The sequence below is a fragment of the Caloenas nicobarica genome, chromosome 39 (assembly GCF_036013445.1).
Source record: "Caloenas nicobarica isolate bCalNic1 chromosome 39, bCalNic1.hap1, whole genome shotgun sequence".
In the NCBI taxonomy this organism is placed as follows: domain Eukaryota; kingdom Metazoa; phylum Chordata; class Aves; order Columbiformes; family Columbidae; genus Caloenas; species Caloenas nicobarica.
The window spans coordinates 191,157-209,648 of record NC_088283.1 but is presented as its reverse complement, the minus strand read 5'-3'; the positions used below and the strand labels follow the sequence as shown (position 1 = coordinate 209,648).

General features: G+C 51.4%; 1 protein-coding gene across 1 annotated transcript; it reads right to left on the bottom strand.

Annotated features, from left to right (window-relative positions):
* Positions 1-4,449: 4,449 nt before the first annotated feature.
* On the bottom strand, positions 4,450-7,037 carry LOC136001235 (zinc finger and SCAN domain-containing protein 22-like). The gene is made up of 3 exons (XM_065655334.1): positions 6,549-7,037; positions 6,211-6,397; positions 4,450-5,216 (listed from the first exon to the last, which is right to left on the bottom strand). Exons 1-3 carry the CDS (start codon positions 7,035-7,037, stop codon positions 4,450-4,452), a joined length of 1,443 nt encoding a protein of 480 aa, XP_065511406.1.
* Between the last annotated feature and the right edge of the window lie 11,455 nt (positions 7,038-18,492).

Here is an 18,492-nt window from a genome sequence, read left to right as displayed (position 1 = left end):
ACTTGCCCCCACCCACAAGTAGACCCTCCCCAACCAGTCTCAGAGCAATGGCCACCGTGCCCAAAACCCAACTCGGGACCATTTGTTTGCGATGGAAGGTCCCGTTGGTCACTTCGGGTGACCTGTCCCCACTGTGTCCCCTCCCAACCCTGGTCCACTCCCTGGTGGGGCAGAGTGGGACACTGAGACATTCGTGGAGGTGGCACCACCTCGGGATGAGGTCTTAGAGACCCATTTTAAGAATGTAAAGGCCGCAATAAGGCCTCTCCTTCCTTATAGACCCATTTTAAGAATGTAAAGGCCGCAATAAGGTCTCTCCTTCCTTATAGACCCATTTTGAGTACAGAAAGGCCACAATAAGGTCTCTCCTTTCTTATCGGCCCACTTTAAGTATGGAAAGGCCGCAATAAGGTCTTTCCTTTCTTATCGGCCCATTTTAAGAATGTAAAGGCCACAATAAGGTCTCTCCTTTCTTATCGGCCCATTTTAAGTACAGAAAGGCCGCAATAACGTCTCTCCTTCCTTATAGACCCATTTTAAGTACAGAAAGGCCACAATAAGGTCTCCCCTTCCTTATGGACACATTTTAAGTATGGAAAGGCCGCAATAAGGACTCTACTTCCTTATAGACCCATTTTAAAAGTATAAAGGCCGCGATAAGATCTCTCCTTCCTTATAGACCCATTTTAAAAGTATAAAGGACGCAATAAGGTCTCTCCTTTCTTATCGGCCCACTTTAAGTATAGAAAGGCCGCAATAAGGTCTTTCCTTTCTTATAGAGCCATTTTAAGTACGGAAAGGCTGCAATAAGGTCTTTCCTTTCTTATCGGTCCATTTTAAGTAAAGAAAGGCCGCAATAAGGTCTCTCCTTCCTTATAGACCCATTTTAAAAGTATAAAGGCCGCAATAAGGTCTCCCCTTTCTTATCGGCCCATTTTAAGTATGGAAAGGCCGCAATAAGGCCTCTCCTTCTTCATAGACCCATTTTAAGAATGTAAAGGCCGCAATAAGGCCTCTCCTTCTTCATAGACCCATTTTAAGAATATAAAGGCCGCAATAAGGTCTCTCCTTCCTTATAGACCCATTTTAAGAATGTAAAGGCCGCAATAAGGTCTCTCCTTCCTTATAGACCTATTTTAAGAATGGAAAGGCCGCAATAAGGTCTCAACTTCCTTATAGACCCATTTTAAAAGTATAAAGGCCGCAATAAGGCCTCTCCTTCCTTATAGACCCATTTTGAGTACAGAAAGGCCACAATAAGGTCTCTCCTTTCTTATCGGCCCATTTTAAGAATGTAAAGGCCACAATAAGGTCTCTCCTTTCTTATCGGCCCATTTTAAGTACAGAAAGGCCACAATAAGGTCTCTCCTTCCTTATAGACCCATTTTAAGTACAGAAAGGCCACAATAAGGTCTCCCCTTCCTTATGGACACATGTAAAGTACGGAAAGGCCGCAATAAGGCCTCTCCTTCCTTATAGACCCATTTTAAAAGTATAAAGGCCGCGATAAGATCTCTCCTTCCTTATAGACCCATTTTAAAAGTGTAAAGGCCGCAATAAGGTCTCCCCTTTCTTATCGGCCCATTTTAAGTATGGAAAGGCCGCAATAAGGTCTCTCCTTCCTTATAGACCCATTTTAAAAGTGTAAAGGCCGCAATAAGGTCTCCCCTTTCTTATCGGCCCATTTTAAGTATGGAAAGGCCACAATAAGGTCTCCCCTTCCTTATGGACACATTTTAAGTATGGAAAGGCCGCAATAAGGCCTCTCCTTCCTTATAGACCCATTTTGAGTACAGAAAGGCCACAATAAGGTCTCTCCTTCCTTATGGACACATTTTAAGTACGGAAAGGCCGCAATAAGGTCTCTCCTTTATTATCGGCCCATTTTAAGTAAAGAAAGGCCGCAATAAGGTCTCTCCTTCCTTATAGACCCATTTTAAGAATATAAAGGCCGCAATAAGGTCTCTCCTTCCTTATAGACCCATTTTAAGTACAGAAAGGCCGCAATAAGGTCTCTCCTTTCTTCTAGGCTCACGTTTCATCCCCCAAGTCCTTCTACCACGCAGCCGCTCTCTCAACCCCTTCATCCTCCGTCTGGACTGATACCCGGGCCTGCCCCTAACCAGGTGCGGTCCCAGTGCGTCCCAGTGCATCCCAGCGCTGCCCAGTGCATCCCAGTGCATCCCAGTGCATCCGAGCCTGGACTGGTACCCGGGCTCGTCCCGACCCAGGCGCAGGACTTTGCGCTCGGCCTCGTCGAACCTCGCGAGGTTTGCACAGAACCCCTCCTCGAGCTTGTCCAGGTCCGCAAGAAAGAACACGCAAACCAGCACAAGGAGGTGGCTAAAATCGGTGTTACAGCGAAAAAAGGGGATAAAAATTGGGGGGGAACCCAGCGGGAAGAGGAGGTGCGAGGGGCTCCCCAAGCCCCCCACCACATTGGGCATGGGGTGTCAGTGGCCGGTGAGGTAGGTCGGTCTGTAATTTTAAGGCCCGGCGCATGGGAGGGAGGACAGCGGGAGGGGACGGCGGTTGCTGTGATGAATAAATACCAAAAAAAGGGGGAAAAAAGGGTGAGCTGCGATCGGAAGGGAAGACGGGGCGTCCCGGTGGGTAGGTTGGGGTGGAGATGGCTGGAGGAGGTGGGTGATGGACCAGGGAGCCACCAGTCTCACGGGGGACATTTGTCACCAGCTTGTCTTCATCCCCATCCATGTCACATCTCTGGAACGTGGCATCCTGGAGCCACCAGGCTCACGGGGGACATTTGTCACCAGCTTGTCTTCACCCCCAGCCATGTCACATCTCTGGGACATTGCATCCTGGAGCCACCAGGCTCATGGGGGACATTTGTCACCGGCTTGTCTTCATCCCCATCCATGTCACATCTCTGGGACATTGCATCCTGGAGCCACCAGGCTCATGGGGGACATTTGTCACCAGCTTGTCTTCGCCCCCAGCCATGTCACATCTCTGGGACATTGCATCCTGGAGCCACCAGGCTCATGGGGGACATTTGTCACCAGCTTGTCTTCGCCCCCATCCATGTCACATCTCTGAGATGCTGTGTCCTCGAGCCACCAGGCTCACGGGGGACATTTGTCACCGGCTTGTCTTCGTCCCCATCCATGTCACATCTCTGGGATGCTGTGTCCTGGAGCCACCAGGCTCATGGGGGACATTTGTCACCAGCTTGTCTTCACCCCCATCCATGTCACATCTCTGGGACATTGCATCCTGGAGCCACCAGGCTCATGGGGGACATTTGTCACCAGCTTGTCTTCATCCCCATCCATGTCACATCTCTGGAACGTGGCATCCTGGAGCCACCAGGCTCACGGGGGACATTTGTCACCAGCTTGTCTTCATCCCCATCCATGTCACATCTCTGGGATGCTGTGTCCTGGAGCCACCAGGCTCATGGGGGACATTTGTCACCAGCTTGTCTTCGCCCCCAGCCATGTCACATCTCTGGGATGCTGTGTCCTGGAGCCACCAGGCTCATGGGGGACATTTGTCACCAGCTTGTCTTCACCCCCATCCATGTCACATCTCTGGGACATTGCATCCTGGAGCCACCAGGCTCATGGGGGACATTTGTCACCAGCTTGTCTTCGCCCCCAGCCATGTCACATCTCTGGGATGCTGTGTCCTGGAGCCACCAGGCTCATGGGGGACATTTGTCACCAGCTTGTCTTCGCCCCCAGCCATGTCACATCTCTGGGATGCTGTGTCCTGGAGCCACCAGGCTCATGGGGGACATTTGTCACCAGCTTGTCTTCGCCCCCATCCATGTCACATCTCTGGGACATTGCATCCTGGAGCCACCACGCTCATGGGGGACATTTGTCACCAGCTTGTCTTCGCCCTCATCCATGTCACATCTCTGGGATGCTGTGTCCTGGAGCCACCAGGCTCATGGGGGACATTTGTCACCAGCTTGTCTTCATCCCCATCCATGTCACATCTCTGGGACATTGCATCCTGGAGCCACCAGGCTCATGGGGGACATTTGTCACCAGCTTGTCTTCGCCCCCAGCCATGTCACATCTCTGGGACATTGCATCCTGGAGCCACCAGGCTCATGGGGGACATTTGTCACCAGCTTGTCTTCGCCCCCATCCATGTCACATCTCTGGGATGCTGTGTCCTGGAGCCACCAGGAGGACATCAATCAGCAGCTCATCGTCACCCCCATCCACACGCCTCTCCTCTGGCACCACGAGCTGCATCCTGGAGCCACCAGGCTCTTTAGGGACATCAGTCATCAGCTCATGGTCACCCCGATCCATGTCACATCTCCCAGACCAGGGAGCCAAGTCCTGGAGCCACCGGGCTCATGCGGGACATCGAACACCAGCACATCATCTCCTCCGGGCTGCCAGGTCCACCTCACCCATCCCCATCTCCCCGCCACCCTCCTCATCCTCCCCCAGCACCAAACCCTCGTCACTTGTCCCTGGCGGCCGCCCGGGCGTGGATGCGCGTGTGCCGGGCGAGGGACGACTTGTTGCTGAAGCTCTTCCCGCAGTGGGGACAGGGGAAGGGCCTCTCGCCCGTGTGCGAGCGCTCGTGCACCGTCAGGTCCGCCAAGTACTTGAAGCTCTTGCCGCAGGCGCCGCAGGGGTAGGGCCGCTCCTCGGTGTGGCTGCGCTGGTGCATGGTGAGGTTGGACTGCTGGCTGAAGCGCTTGCCGCAGGCGGCGCAGGGGTACGGCCGCTCGCCGGTGTGGCTGCGCTGGTGCTTGTTGAGGTCCGACGGGTTGGTGAAGGTCTTGCCGCACGAGCCGCAGGCGTAGGGGCGCTCGCCCGTGTGAAGGCGCTGGTGGGTGGTGAGGGTGGAGAGGTGGCCGAAGCTCTTGCCGCAGGCGCCGCAGGCGTAGGGCTTCACCCCCGTGTGCGTGCGCTGGTGGGTCTTCAGGTGGGTCAGCCGCCCGAAGCTCTTGCCGCACTGGCCGCAGGGGTAGGGACGGTCCTTGCCTTGCGCCGGCGCCTCCCGCTTCACCCAGGGCTCCTCGGGGCTCTTGGCTGGTCCGGCCGGACCTTGGGCGGGGGGCTGCGGGAAGGCGGTGGGATCCCGCGGGATCTGCCGCCCAAGGGTCCCCGGCCGGGCGGGGGTCCCGGCCGCCGGGGCACCCTGGAGGGCGCCGGGTGGGTGCGGGGGGTCTCGCCGTTGCGAAGCGGGCGCCCCCGGGTCTCTGCTCGCCACGGTGGGACCTGCTGGGAGAAAGAGAAGATGCTCCGCGGGTTGGTTCTCAATGCGGGACGCCACCCTCGTCCCCTGCCACCGCCGCCCGCGGGCTCCTCCGGCAACGGCAGAGATGGAGCAGCTCCCACCGGCGAGCAAAACCCCAAATCTGGCCCTCGATGGACCCTTGGGACAGGGAGGATGATGAGGCCACCGCAGCAGAGGAGCCCGGCCGGTCCGAGCGTGAGGATGGCTGGAGGACTCGGATCGGAGCCCACCACGCTCCAACCACCCATAACCCCTTAAAGAGCTTTTCCAGCGTCACCGCGAAGGAGAAGCTGATGCTGGAGGAAGAGAACGAGATTTGGGGGCTGGTGGTTTCCAGAGGGAGAACCAGAGCTCCCTAGAGACGCCCACGATCTTCACTCCGAGACCTTCGTCCTTCTCCAACTTCTCCGCGACTCAAGAGGCGGCGCGTTCCAGCTTCCCACGCCGGCGTGGGCGTCTCGGACACGTCTCCCAGACCTTCTGGAGCAACCTTATGGTCGGTCTCGATGATCTCGGAGGTCCCGAAACGATCCGACGAACCCTCTTCTCGCTCCCGTTCGGCTTTGGAGCCCGAGGAGACCTTTCTTCTCACGCCACCGCGAGGCTCGGGACCACGCGTGGCGGCACCGCGCCATCTGGCTCCTTCGTGAGGCCGCGTCTTCTCAAAACCCAAAGAGTTTCCCCAGCGCCACAACCTCGGTTTTGACCCTTTTTCCCCCCCGCCCCGTCACCTTCGCTCTCATTTCTCCTCCTCCAAAAGCGACAAAACCGCCCCCAAAACCAGCAAAGACACCTTCGCTCTCATTTCTCCTCCTCCAAAAGCGACAAAACCGCCCCCAAAACCAGCAAAGACACCATCAGCGGGGAGGACTAGATGGGGCCAAGGGGAGGAGACCCCCCCACCACCGCCGAGCCCCCCCCAGCAGCTTCCTCCCCCCTTTTTTTTGTGGGGTTTCCTTCCTTTCAGCCTCTCACCTGCTGCTCGCGGGTGCCGCTCCTCTTCCTCAGGGCCGAACTTGACCTTGCTCCGGGCCACCTCCTGCCGCCCATCGCCGGAGGGCAGCTGGGGGGACTCCGACGGGGCGCCCGGCGGGTCCCCCGCTCCCCCGGCGTCCTCCGTGGCCCCCGGGGCCACCTCCTCCACCTTCACGCGCACCGTCACCTGCACAAAAAAAGGGGCACCCAGGGGCTGCGGAGGGGACGTGGGTGCCCGGGACCACCCTCGGTTTTGGGGGTGGGAAGGAGCTCGGAGGGTGGGCGGTGGGATGGGGGCTCCCGGTAACCCCGGCGCGCGATGCGGTCCCGTCTCTCACCTGCTGCTGCCAAAGCCCGCCGGGGGGTCCGTGTCCCGGCTGGAAGCTCTCGGCCAAGGCCACGGCTTGGGCGCAGGACTCGGGGTGTCGCACCCACACCCAGCTCTGGATTTCCTCGGGCAGGATGCTCAGGAACTGCTCCAGCACCAGCAGCTCCATGATCTGCTCCTTGCTCCTCACCTCCGGCCGCAACCAGCCCCGCGACAGCTCCCGCAGCCGCCGCCAAACGTCCCGCGGCCCCGACGCCTCCTGGTAGCGGAACTGGCGGAACCTCAAGCGCCGCATCTCGGTGCCGGCGCCGCCGGTGGAGCCGCCGTGCGGCGCCGGCGCCAAGCGCCGCGTCCACGGGACCCGCGGCCGGCGGCGCCGCTCGGGCGCCGGGGACGCCGGGGACCCCCCGTCGGGTTCCTGCGGGCGCGGGGTCGGGGGGCGCCGGGGACCCCCGTCCGGTTGCAGGCGCCAGCGGGGGCGCGTCGCGGGGGTCTCCATGTTGCCGGGGGGGCCGGTGTCGCTGGGTGTCCCCCCGCCCCAGGCCCCCCAGTTCTCCTGCTTTTGTAAAGCAGCCGGTGGGGTCTGCGGGGTGGGGGGGGGGGGGCAGGATATGGCTTTGAAAAGACCCCCCCCCACCATCACCACCACCGCCACGCTGGTGCCGCAGCTTTGCAGAGCCCCCCCTGGGCCACATAATGTGGCCCCCCAGCTTTGCAGAGCCCCCCCTGGCCACATAATGTGCCCCCCCCAGTTTTGCAGAGCCCCCCAGGACCGCATAATGTGCCCCCCCCCCCCAAACCATGCAATGTGCGCCCCCCACACACACACCCCTAAAGCTTGCAAAGCCCCCCAGGACCATGCAATGTCCCCCCCACCATGCAACCCCCCCGAGGACCATGCACTGTGCCCCCCCCCCCCACCATGCAACCCCCTCCATGACCATGCAGTGTGCCCCCCCCCCATCCAACCCCCCCAAGGACCATGCAATGTGCCCCCCCCACCATGCAATGTGCCCCCCCCCCATCTAACCCCCCCCAGGACCATGCAATGTCCCCCCCACCATGCAACCCCCCCCAGGACCATGCAATGTGCCCCCCCACCATGCAATGTGCCCACCCCACCATGCAACCCCCCTCCCCCAGGACCATGCAATGTGCCCCCCCCACCATGCAATGTGCCCCCCCCCCATCTAACCCCCCCCAGGACCATGCACTGTGCCCCCCCCCCACCATGCAACCCCCCCCAGGACCATGCAATGTGCCCCCCCCCCATCCAACCCCCCCCAAGGACCATGCAATGTGCCCCCCCCACCATGCAATGTGCCCCCCCCCCATCTAACCCCCCCCAGGACCATGCAATGTCCCCCCCACCATGCAACCCCCCCCCCCCGAGGACCATGCAATGTGCCCCCCCCCCCATCCAACCCCCCCAAGGACCATGCAGTGTGCCCCCCCCACCATGCAATGTCCCCCCCACCATGCAATGTGCCCCCCCCACCATGCAATGTCCCCCCCACCATGCAACCCCCCCAGGACCATGCAATGTGCCCCCCCCACCATGCAATGTCCCCCCCACCATGCAACCCCCCCAGGACCCTGCAATGTTCCCCCCCACCATGCAATGTCCCCCCCACCATGCAACCCCCCCAGGACCCTGCAATGTCCCCCCCACCATGCAACCCCCCCAGGACCCTGCAATGTCCCCCCCCACCACCATGCAACTCCCCCCCAGGACCCTGCAATGTCCCCCCCACCATGCACCCCCCCCCACCCAGGACCCTGCAACCCCCCCAGACCCTGCAAACCGCCCCCCCCCCCATATAACACCCCCAGACGTTACAAAGCCGCCCCCCCCTCCCGACACAATAACCCCCCCGGACCTGCTCCCGGAGCCGCAGCCCCGGCGCTCCCCGGTCGCCGACACAAAGGGCCGGAGCGCCCGGCCCCGCCGCCCCCCCCGAACCGGGGGTGCGTGTGTCCCCCCCCCGCGGTGACCGTCACTCAGCGCCCGGGCGGGCTTAACCCTGCGCAGCCCGGAGCGGCCGGGGAAAGGGTTCAACCCGCCCCCCCCCCCAATAAATAACGGGGGGACATGGGAGGGGGCGCTGGGGGGGGGGAGTGGTGGCCCCTAAAGTGTGCACCCCCTAAAGTGTGCACCCCATTGCAAACCAAGTTGTGCACCCCTAAAATGTGCATCCTCCACCCTGTGCACCCTTAAACTGTGCACCCCATTGCAAACCAAGCTGTGCACCCCAAGCTGTGCAAACCAAGCTGTGCACCCCTAAACTGTGCATCCTCCTCCCTGTGCACCCTTAAACTGTGCACCCCATTGCAAGCCAAGCTGTGCACCCCAAGCTGTGCAAACCAAGCTGTGCACCCCTAAAATGTGCATCCTCCACCCTGTGCACCCCTAAACTGTGCACCCCATTGCAAACCAAGCTGGGCACCCCTAAAATGTGCATCCTCCTCCCTGTGCACCCCTAAAATGTGCACCCCATTGCAAGCCAAGTTGTGCACCCCAAGCTGTGCAAACCAAGAAGTGCACCCCTAAAATGTGCATCCTCCTCCCTGTGCACCCCTAAAATGTGCACCCCATTGCAAGCTAAGTTGTGCACCCCAAGCTGTGCAAACCAAGCTGTGCACCCCTAAAATATGCACCCCTAAACTGTGCACCCCATTGCAAGCCAAGCTGTGCACCCCAAGCTGTGCAAACCAAGCTGTGCACCCCCTAAACTGTGCACCCCAAGCTGTGCAAACCAAGCTGTGCATGCCCTAAAATGTGCACCCCTAAACTGGGCACCCCATTGCAAGCCAAGCTGTGCACCCCTAAACGGTGCACCCCTAAAATGTGCACCCCATTGCAAGCCAAGCTGTGCACCCCAAGCTGTGCACCCCTAAACTGTGCACCCCATTGCAAACCAAGCTGGGCACCCCTAAAATGTGCATCCTCCTCCCTGTGGACCCCTAAAATGTGCACCCCATTGCAAGCCAAGCTGTGCACCCCAAGCTGTGCAAGCCAAGCTGTGCACCCCTAAACTGTGCACCCCATTGCAAGCCAAGCTGGGCACCCCTAAACTGTGAAAGCCATTGCAAGCCAAGCTGTGCAAACCAAGCTGTGCACCCCTAAACTGTGCAACCCATTGCAAGCCGAGCTGTGCACCCCTAAAATGTGCATCCTCCTCCCTGTGGACCCCTAAAATGTGCACCCCATTGCAAGCCAAGCTGTGCACCCCAAGCTGTGCAAGCCAAGCTGTGCACCCCTAAACTGTGCACCCCATTGCAAGCCAAGCTGGGCACCCCTAAACTGTGAAAGCCATTGCAAGCCAAGCTGTGCAAACCAAGCTGTGCACCCCTAAACTGTGCAACCCATTGCAAGCCGAGCTGTGCACCCCTAAAATGTGCACCCCAAACTGTGCAACCCACGCTGTGCAAACCAAGCTGTGCACCCCTAAAATATGCTCCCCTAAACTGTGCAACCCATTGCAAGCCAAGCTGTGCACCCCAAGCTGTGCAAACCAAGCTGTGCACCCCTAAAATGTGCATCCTCCACCCTGTGCACCCCTAAACTGTGCACCCCATTGCAAGCCAAGTTGTGCACCCCAAGCTGTGCAAACCAAGCTGTGCACCCCTAAACTGTGCACCCCATTGCAAGCCAAGCTGTGCACCCCTAAACTGTGAAAGCCATTGCAAGCCGAGCTGTGCACCCCTAAAATGTGCACCCCAAACTGTGCAACCCATGCAGTGCAAACCAAGCTGTGCACCCCTAAAATATGCACCCCAAACTGTGCACCCCATTGCAAGCCAAGCTGTGCACCCCAAGCTGTGCAAGCCAAGCTGTGCACCCCTAAACTGTGCACGCCATTGCAAGCCAAGTTGTGCACCCCAAGCTGTGCACCCCTAAACTGTGCACCCCATTACAAGCCAAGTTGTGCACCCCAAGCTGTGCAAGCCAAGCTGTGCACCCCTAAACTGTGCACCCCATTGCAAGCCAAGCTGTGCACCCCTAAACTGTGCACCCCATTGCAAGCCGAGCTGTGCACCCCAAGCTGTGCAAACCAAGCTGTGCACACCTAAAATGTGCATCCTCCTCCCTGTGCACCCTTAAACTGTGCACGCCATTGCAAGCCAAGTTGTGCACCCCAAGCTGTGCAAACCAAGCTGTGCACCCCTAAACTGTGCACCCCATTGCAAGCCAAATTGTGCACCCCAAGCTGTGCAAACCAAGCTGTGAACCCCTAAAATGTGCACCCCATTGCAAGCCAAGCTGTGCGCCCTAAACTGTGAAAGCCATTGCAAGCCGAGCTGTGCACCCCTAAAATGTGCACCCCAAACTGTGCAACCCACGCTGTGCAAACCAAGCTGTGCACCCCTAAAATATGCACCCCTAAACTGTGCACCCCATTGGAAGCCAAGCTGTGCACCCCTTAAACGGTGCACCCCTAAACTGTGCACACCATTGCAAACCAAGCTGTGCACCCCTAAACTGTGCAAGCCAAGCTGTGCACCCCTAAAATGTGCATCCTCCTCCCTGTGCACCCCTAAACTATGCACCCCATTGCAAGCCAAATTGTGCACCCCAAGCTGTGCAAACCAAGCTGTGCACCCCTAAAATGTGCACCCCATTGCAAGCCAAGCTGTGCACCCCTAAACTGTGAAAGCCATTGCAAGCCGAGCTGTGCACCCCTAAAATGTGCACCCCAAACTGTGCAACCCACGCTGTGCAAACCAAGCTGTGAACCCCTAAAATATGCACCCCTAAACTGTGCACCCCATTGGAAGCCAAGGTGTGCACCCCTTAAGCGGTGCACCCCTAAAATGTGCACACCATTGCAAACCAAGCTGTGCACCCCTAAACTGTGCAAGCCAAGCTGTGCACCCCTAAAATGTGCATCCTCCTCCCTGTGCACCCCTAAAATGTGCACCCCATTGCAAGCCAAGCTGTGCACCCCTAAACTGTGCACCCCTAAACTGTGCACACCGTTGCACCCCAAGCTGTGCAAACCAAGCTGTGCACCCCTAAACTGTTCACGCCATTGCAAGCCAAGCTGTGCACCCCTAAAATGTGCACCCCAAACTTTGCAACCCACGCTGTGCAAACCAAGCTGTGCACCCCTAAAATATGCACCCCTAAACTGTGCACCCCATTGCAAGCCAAGCTGTGCACCCCTAAACAGTGCACCTCTAAACTGTGCGCACCGTTGCAAACCAAGCTGTGCACCCCTAAACTGTGCAAGCCAAGCTGTGCACCCCTAAAATGTGCACCCCATTGGAAGCCAAGCTGGCCACCCCTAAAATGTGCACCCCAAACTGTGCAACCCACGCTGTGCAAACCAAGCTGTGCACCCCTAAACTGTGCACCCCTAAACTGTGCACCCCATTGCAAGCCAAGCTGTGCACCCCAAACTGTGCACCCCAAGCTGTGCACCCCTAAACTGTGCAAGCCATTGCAAACCAAGCTGTGCACCCCTAAAATGTGCACCCCATTGCAAGCCAAGCTGTGCACCCCTAAACGGTGCACCTCTAAACTGTGCACCCCATTGCAAGCCAAGCTGTGCACCCCAAGCTGTGCAAACCAAGCTGTGCACCCCTAAACTGTGCAAGCCATTGCAAACCAAGCTGTGCACCCCTAAAGTGTGCACCCCATTGCAAGCCAAGCTGTGCACCCCTAAACGATGCACGTCTAAACTGTGCACACCGTTGCAAACCAAGCTGTGCAAACCAAGCTGTGCACCCCTAAACTGTGCAAGCCATTGCAAACCAAGCTGTGCACCCCAAGCTGTGCAAACCAAGCTGTGCACCCCTAAAATGTGCACCCCATTGGAAACCAAGCTGTGCACCCCTAAAATGTGCACCCCAAACTGTGCAACCCATGCTGTGCAAACCAAGCTGTGCACCCCTAAACTGTGCACCCCATTGCAAACCAAGCTGTGCACCCCAAACTGTGCACCCCAAATGCCTGGGGCCCAAATCCTCCTGTTTAGGGTCCCTCAGTTCACGGCCCACGGTTTCATTTTTAGGCGGAGCTCGTTTGCCCGGCAACAACCAACCCGAAGTCTATGAGGAGTCAGTGGGCCTGGGAGAGCCAATCGCATTTGAGGGGGCGGGGCCGAGGCATGTGATTGACGTGTAACCAGCCAATCAAGCTTTGAGGCCGGCAGGAAAGGTGCCGTGGTTTAATCCCAGCGCAGCCCCACGCAGCCACTCGCTCACTCCTCCCCGCTGCGATGGGGGAGAGAATCGGAAGAATAAAAGTGAGAAAACTCATTGGGGTTGAGATAATGGCAATTTAATAGGTGTTTGAACCACCAGAGGATGCGGGAACAACCACAAAACCACAGATGAAGCGCAAAAAGTATATTTATTTCCGTTACCTCGCAAACGGGGGGATCTCCAAAGGCAGGAATGACGAATTAATTCCTGATTTCCCGTCGCCTCCGTCGCACGTGACAATCAGAAAAATCGACGAGTGTCATAACTCCGAATATCCCGCCCTTCCTTCTTCTTCCTCCGGTTTTTATTGCTGATTAGGATGGCAAAAACTATGGAATTTCCCTACAAAATTAATTCTTAGCGCAAAACGGATCCCTAAGAAGTTCTCCATAGACTAATTCTTCCTCGACGATGGTTTTAAAAGCTGATATTGGGTGGTTTTTTTGTTTCTTCCTCTCCGCAATTCACGTTAATTTATTAATCCCGCGATTTACCCGCGCACGGGGCGCACGCCCAACCATTCGCCGTCAGAGCCCGGGCCGAAAAACGGGTACAGATCCCCCGAAAACTCGCACGGAAGGCGCTCGAGGAGGCGTTTTTGTTCCACGTCGAAAAACGAAAGCTCGCCGAGGTCCCGGTCCAGGAAAACCCCCACCACGCCGCAGGGTTGGTGATTTCTCAAGATCTCCCCACCCGTTACGCTGAATTCCCCCCGAAAAAAACGCAGACCGAGGATTTTCCCGTTCGGGAGGGAATCGATGGTGTGGGTCATCAACGCGTCTCGGGTTTCCTCGCCCAGGACCCCAAGTTCCCACTCGGTTTTGCCCCAAACTTCCACCTCCCAATAGTGTTTGTCGGCCGAAAAGCCGCGGGCGGCGCCGACGGCAGCGCCGGACGGGCCGCGGGACTTGACGCGGCTTCGGTCGCGGACGACGAGGGTGGGATGCGCGCGGGTCTCGTCCAGGGCGACGGGAACTTGAGGAGGGGAAAATACGAGTTATTTGGGGTCGGAGGGGAAAATACGAGTTGTTTGGGGGTTGGGGGGAAGTCACCGGGTGGTCTCGGAGGGAGGGAGGGAGGGGAGAGGTTGTTGGAGTAAAAAAAAGATTAAAATAAATAAAAATTCCGTCAGAATTTCCCTCCAAACCTCCTTCAAAATTCCCCCAAATTTCCTTGAAATTTCCCCAAGTTTCCTTCACAAGTTCCCCAAATTTCCTTCAGAATTTCCCCAAGTGTCCTTCAGAATTTCCCCAAATCTCCTTCAAAATTCCACCAAATTTCCTTGACATTTTCCCCAAGTTTCCTTCAAAATCTTCCCAAATCTCCTTCAGAATTTCCCCAAATCTCCTTCAAAATTCCACCAAATTTCCTTGAAATTTCCCCAAATCCCTTCAAAATTTCCCCAAGTGTCCTTCAGAATTTTCCCAAATTTTCTTGAAATTTCCCCAAATCTCCTTCAAAATTTCCCCAAATTTCCTTCAGAATTTCTCCAAATCTCCTTCAAAATTCCACCAAATTTTCTTGACATTTCCCCAAATCTCCTTCAAAATTCCCCAAATCCCCTTCAAAATTTCCCCAAGTGTCCTTCAGAATTTCCCCAAATCTCCTTCAAAATTCCCCCCAATTTCCTTGACATTTCCCCAAGTTTCCTTCAAAATCTCCCCAAATCTCCTTCAGAATTTCCCCAAATCTCCTTCAAAATTCCCCCAAATTTCCTTGAAATTTCCCCAAGTTTCCTTCAAAATCTTCCCAAATCTCCTTCAGAATTTCCCCAAATCTCCTTCAAAATTCCCCCAAATTTCCTTGAAATTTCCCCAAGTTTCCTTCAAAATCTCCCCAAATCTCCTTCAGAATGTCCCCAAATCTCCTTCAAAATTCCACCAAATTTCCTTGAAATTTCCCCAAATCCCCTTCAAAATTTCCCCAAGTGTCCTTCAGAATTTCCCAAAATTTCCTTGAAAATTCCACCAAATTTTCTTGACGTTTCCCCAAGTTTCCTTCGAAAGTTCCCCCAAAATCTCCCTCAAAATTTACCCAAGTTTCCTTCAGAATTTCCCCAAATCTCCTTCAGAATTTCCCCAAATTTCCTTCAAAATTTCCCCAAATTCTGGCAACCTGTGGGATTTTTGTAACCCGAGGTCCGTGCATGAAAACCTACGAGGTTATTCGCTTTTACCTGCTTTGCTCTGAGCTCTCCTGAACTCTGCAAGAAAAGAAACGGTTCACTAAAATTACCCCAAAATGTAATAGATCAAATTTTAGGGGCCTGGAAGGGGGGTGTCAATTTAACAAAATTAATTTTCAGCTTTCAACTCACCCAGTTCACTCTGGATTTTTTCTGAAAAGGACAGAAAATTATCTTATCCTCACGCAAGGCTGAACAGGAGCTTCACACGGCCAAAAGTTAAGATGTACATTAAAATATATCTTTATTTTTTCGTGCTTTCAAAAATATCACTTTGTTAGTAGAGAGGAAAATCTGTTTTCTACTCAGCTATAGCAAAAATTAAACCTTATAGGACTGACACGATGTTGCCTTGTTATGGAAATACATTCTGGAGTCCAGAATTTTACTTGAAATTATTTTAAATTCAAATTATTTCTGCTTGAAATTATTTCAACTTGCCATTATTTTTAATTTCAATTATTTCTAGTTGAAATTATTTTAAATTCAAATTATTTCTACTTGAAATTATTTCCACTTGCCATTCTTTTTAATTTCGATTATTTCAACTTGCCATTATTTTTAATTTCAATTCTTTCTAGTTGAAATTATTTTAAATTCAAATTATTTCTACTTGAAATGATTTCCACTTGCCATTATTTTTAATTTCAATTATTTCCACTTGCCATTATTTTTAATTTCAATTATTTCTAGTTGAAATTATTTTAAATTCAAATTATTTCTACTTGAAATGATTTCCACTTGCCATTATTTTTAATTTCAATTATTTCTAGTTGAAATTATTTTAAATTCAAATTATTTCTACTTGAAATTATTTCCACTTGCCATTATTTTTAATTTCAATTCTTTCTAGTTGAAATTATTTTAAATTGAAATTATTTCTACTTGAAATGATTTCCACTTGCCATTCTTTTTAATTTCAATTATTTCAACTTGCCGTTATTTTTAATTTCAATTCTTTCTAGTTGAAATTATTTTAAATTCAAATTATTTCTACTTGAAATGATTTCCACTTGCCATTCTTTTTAATTTCGATTATTTCAACTTGCCATTATTTTTAATTTCAATTATTTCTAGTTGAAATTATTTTAAATTCAAATTATTTCTACTTGAAATGATTTCCACTTGCCATTCTTTTTAATTTCAATTATTTCCACTTGCCATTATTTTTAATTTCAATTATTTCTAGTTGAAATTATTTTAAATTCAAATTATTTCTACTTGAAATTATTTCCACTTGCCATTCTTTTTAATTTCGATTATTTCAACTTGCCATTATTTTTAATTTCAATTATTTCTAGTTGAAATTATTTTAAATTCAAATTATTTCTACTTGAAATGATTTCCACTTGCCATTCTTTTTAATTTCGATTATTTCAACTTGCCATTATTTTTAATTTCAATTCTTTCTAGTTGAAATTATTTTAAATTCAAATTATTTCTACTTGAAATGATTTCTACTCAAAATTATTTTTAAGAACCAAACTTATCTTACTATCCTTACCGATTTTGAGCAGCATATCCTGATTTTCTACGAGGAAACAAAATTAAAGTTAGGAGGACTAAAGTAGAATTATGGTGCGCTCATGCATTTTGGAATACTAATATATAGGTTATCTATAGATATAGGATTAATCTGTTCATATATATAGTTTTATACAGGACTAATCTGTTTATTTTTGTAGAATAATACACATGCATTACGGAAGTTTTCCCTGGTATTAAATAACGCGTTGCACAAAATTCCCGAGCGTAAGATGTGATTAAAAAAAAAAAATAAAATAATGAGCATATTTCCAAGCACGGTTTAAAATAATGGCGTGTGGTTCTGAATGCAAAGTAGGGGAAAAAAAAAAAATTTAAAAAAAATTTGAAAAAAAGGTGATTTTACCCTTCTGGAATCTGTCCTGCTCCTCAGCTGAAAAACAAAGCAACAAACCCAGAAATCCCAGAGAACGTGACATTTTTCAAGACAACACCCGCCCAAAACGCAACGTGAGAATTTGGGTGCCGAATGTCGAATTTAGGGAAGCGGCATTAAACCCAGAATCTAATTTCAAAATCAATTGTCCTCTGAAGACGCCCATCCTAGATTATCAGCATAGACGTAAAATTACATAAAATTAAAAAAAATTACATAAAATATTGAAGATAATATTGAAGATAATAATACATAAAATATTGGAGATAATAATACCAGATTTCATTAATTTAATTGAAATCCTGAGCTTTAGAATAGGACATTTTCACCCCGGGCCCTCTTTTTTCATATTCTATTTTCTTAAATTTAGAGGATTCTTCGAACCAAAGGTTACTCGAAATCAACATAACAAAGGAAATAAAATATGTTCTTACCCCATTCTTCGTTGAGTTGATCAATCTCTGAAAGAGATGATATTTCTATATTAAAATACCGTTTCCTTTCCCTTTTTTTTTAAAAAAACCCAAATAAATTGAATTTTCTATCTTTCTATCTTTCTTTTCTATCTTTCTTTCTACCTTTCTATTCTTCTCTGTATAGCAAGAGCTAAAATATATATTTGTAAAAAAATATCAGAACGCTATTTTTAATTTTTTAAATAAAATTTAATAGTAATTTGTTAATAATTTTTAAAATTTGAATATTTTCAAAATTTCTTTCAGACTCGGCTTAATTCTTTCTTAATTCTTTCTTTGATTAAAGACCAAAATTCAGCACGACCCATCATCCGAAATTCAGGACACATCCGCGTAACCCAATAACCAGTAGTAATAATCGAATTAATCAAAAAATAACCAATAATCAAATAATAACCAATAATCAAATTAACCAATCGAACAATTTTCCAAGCGGAAATATTGAGCCAAAATGACGAGCCGTAGATCAAACTTCCCCATGGAATTCGTCCTATTCTTGGCAGCGGGTATCGATTGAACGGTCAATATAAAAGAAATGGCAATTTTTCCAAAAAAAATTTTATTTTACAAAAGCAAACGAGTCACTAATATTTCCTGAGCTCAGCTTTTTATCTGGTTCTAAAGGACCGGACAGATTTATAGATAAAAATAACTGAAAAAAAAAAAAAACACAACGAAAAAAGCGCATATCCACATACCTTTTTGAATTTCCTTTTGTGCATTATCTGTGAACAGAAAAATGGTCGAATGTTTTCATACAAAAGCATTTCCAGAAAAAAAAAGATCGTGTAAGTCTCCCCCGGTTTTCACCTGAACCCAAATTTTAAATTGAAAACGGAGCTGCCAAAAAGTCCATTTTTTTCCTGGAAATTGTCGATTTTAAACAGATGGCGGGGCAGGGGGAAAGACGACCCATCGAGATTTTTGCCCAAAAGGTGATTTTTACTAAACTTTTTTACCATTTTCTCCAACATTTGCGGGCCGAGGTCGAGCGGGGCACAAAAATTTCCGTATTTTTAATCCGGAAAAAGGACAGTGGGACATTCTCTGTGTTGGCTGGAGCCTCCGGGTAAACAGGCTCAAGCAAATTCCCAATATTTTGTATTTTCTGTCACAAAACAACTTTAGGAATAGGACTAATTCCCCCCATGGTTTATACCAG

Bases quoted from the DNA above. Each gene is read 5' to 3' on its own strand.
- LOC136001235 (XM_065655334.1), bottom strand. From the start codon at position 7,037: ATGGAGACCCCCGCGACGCGCCCCCGCTGGCGCCTGCAACCGGACGGG. The intron at 6,398-6,548 runs GTGAGAGACGGG...TTTTTTGTGCAG, and splicing joins GCGGGCTTTGGCAGCAGCAG to GTGACGGTGCGCGTGAAGGT. The intron at 5,217-6,210 runs GTGAGAGGCTGA...TTCTCCCAGCAG, and splicing joins GCGGCACCCGCGAGCAGCAG to GTCCCACCGTGGCGAGCAGA.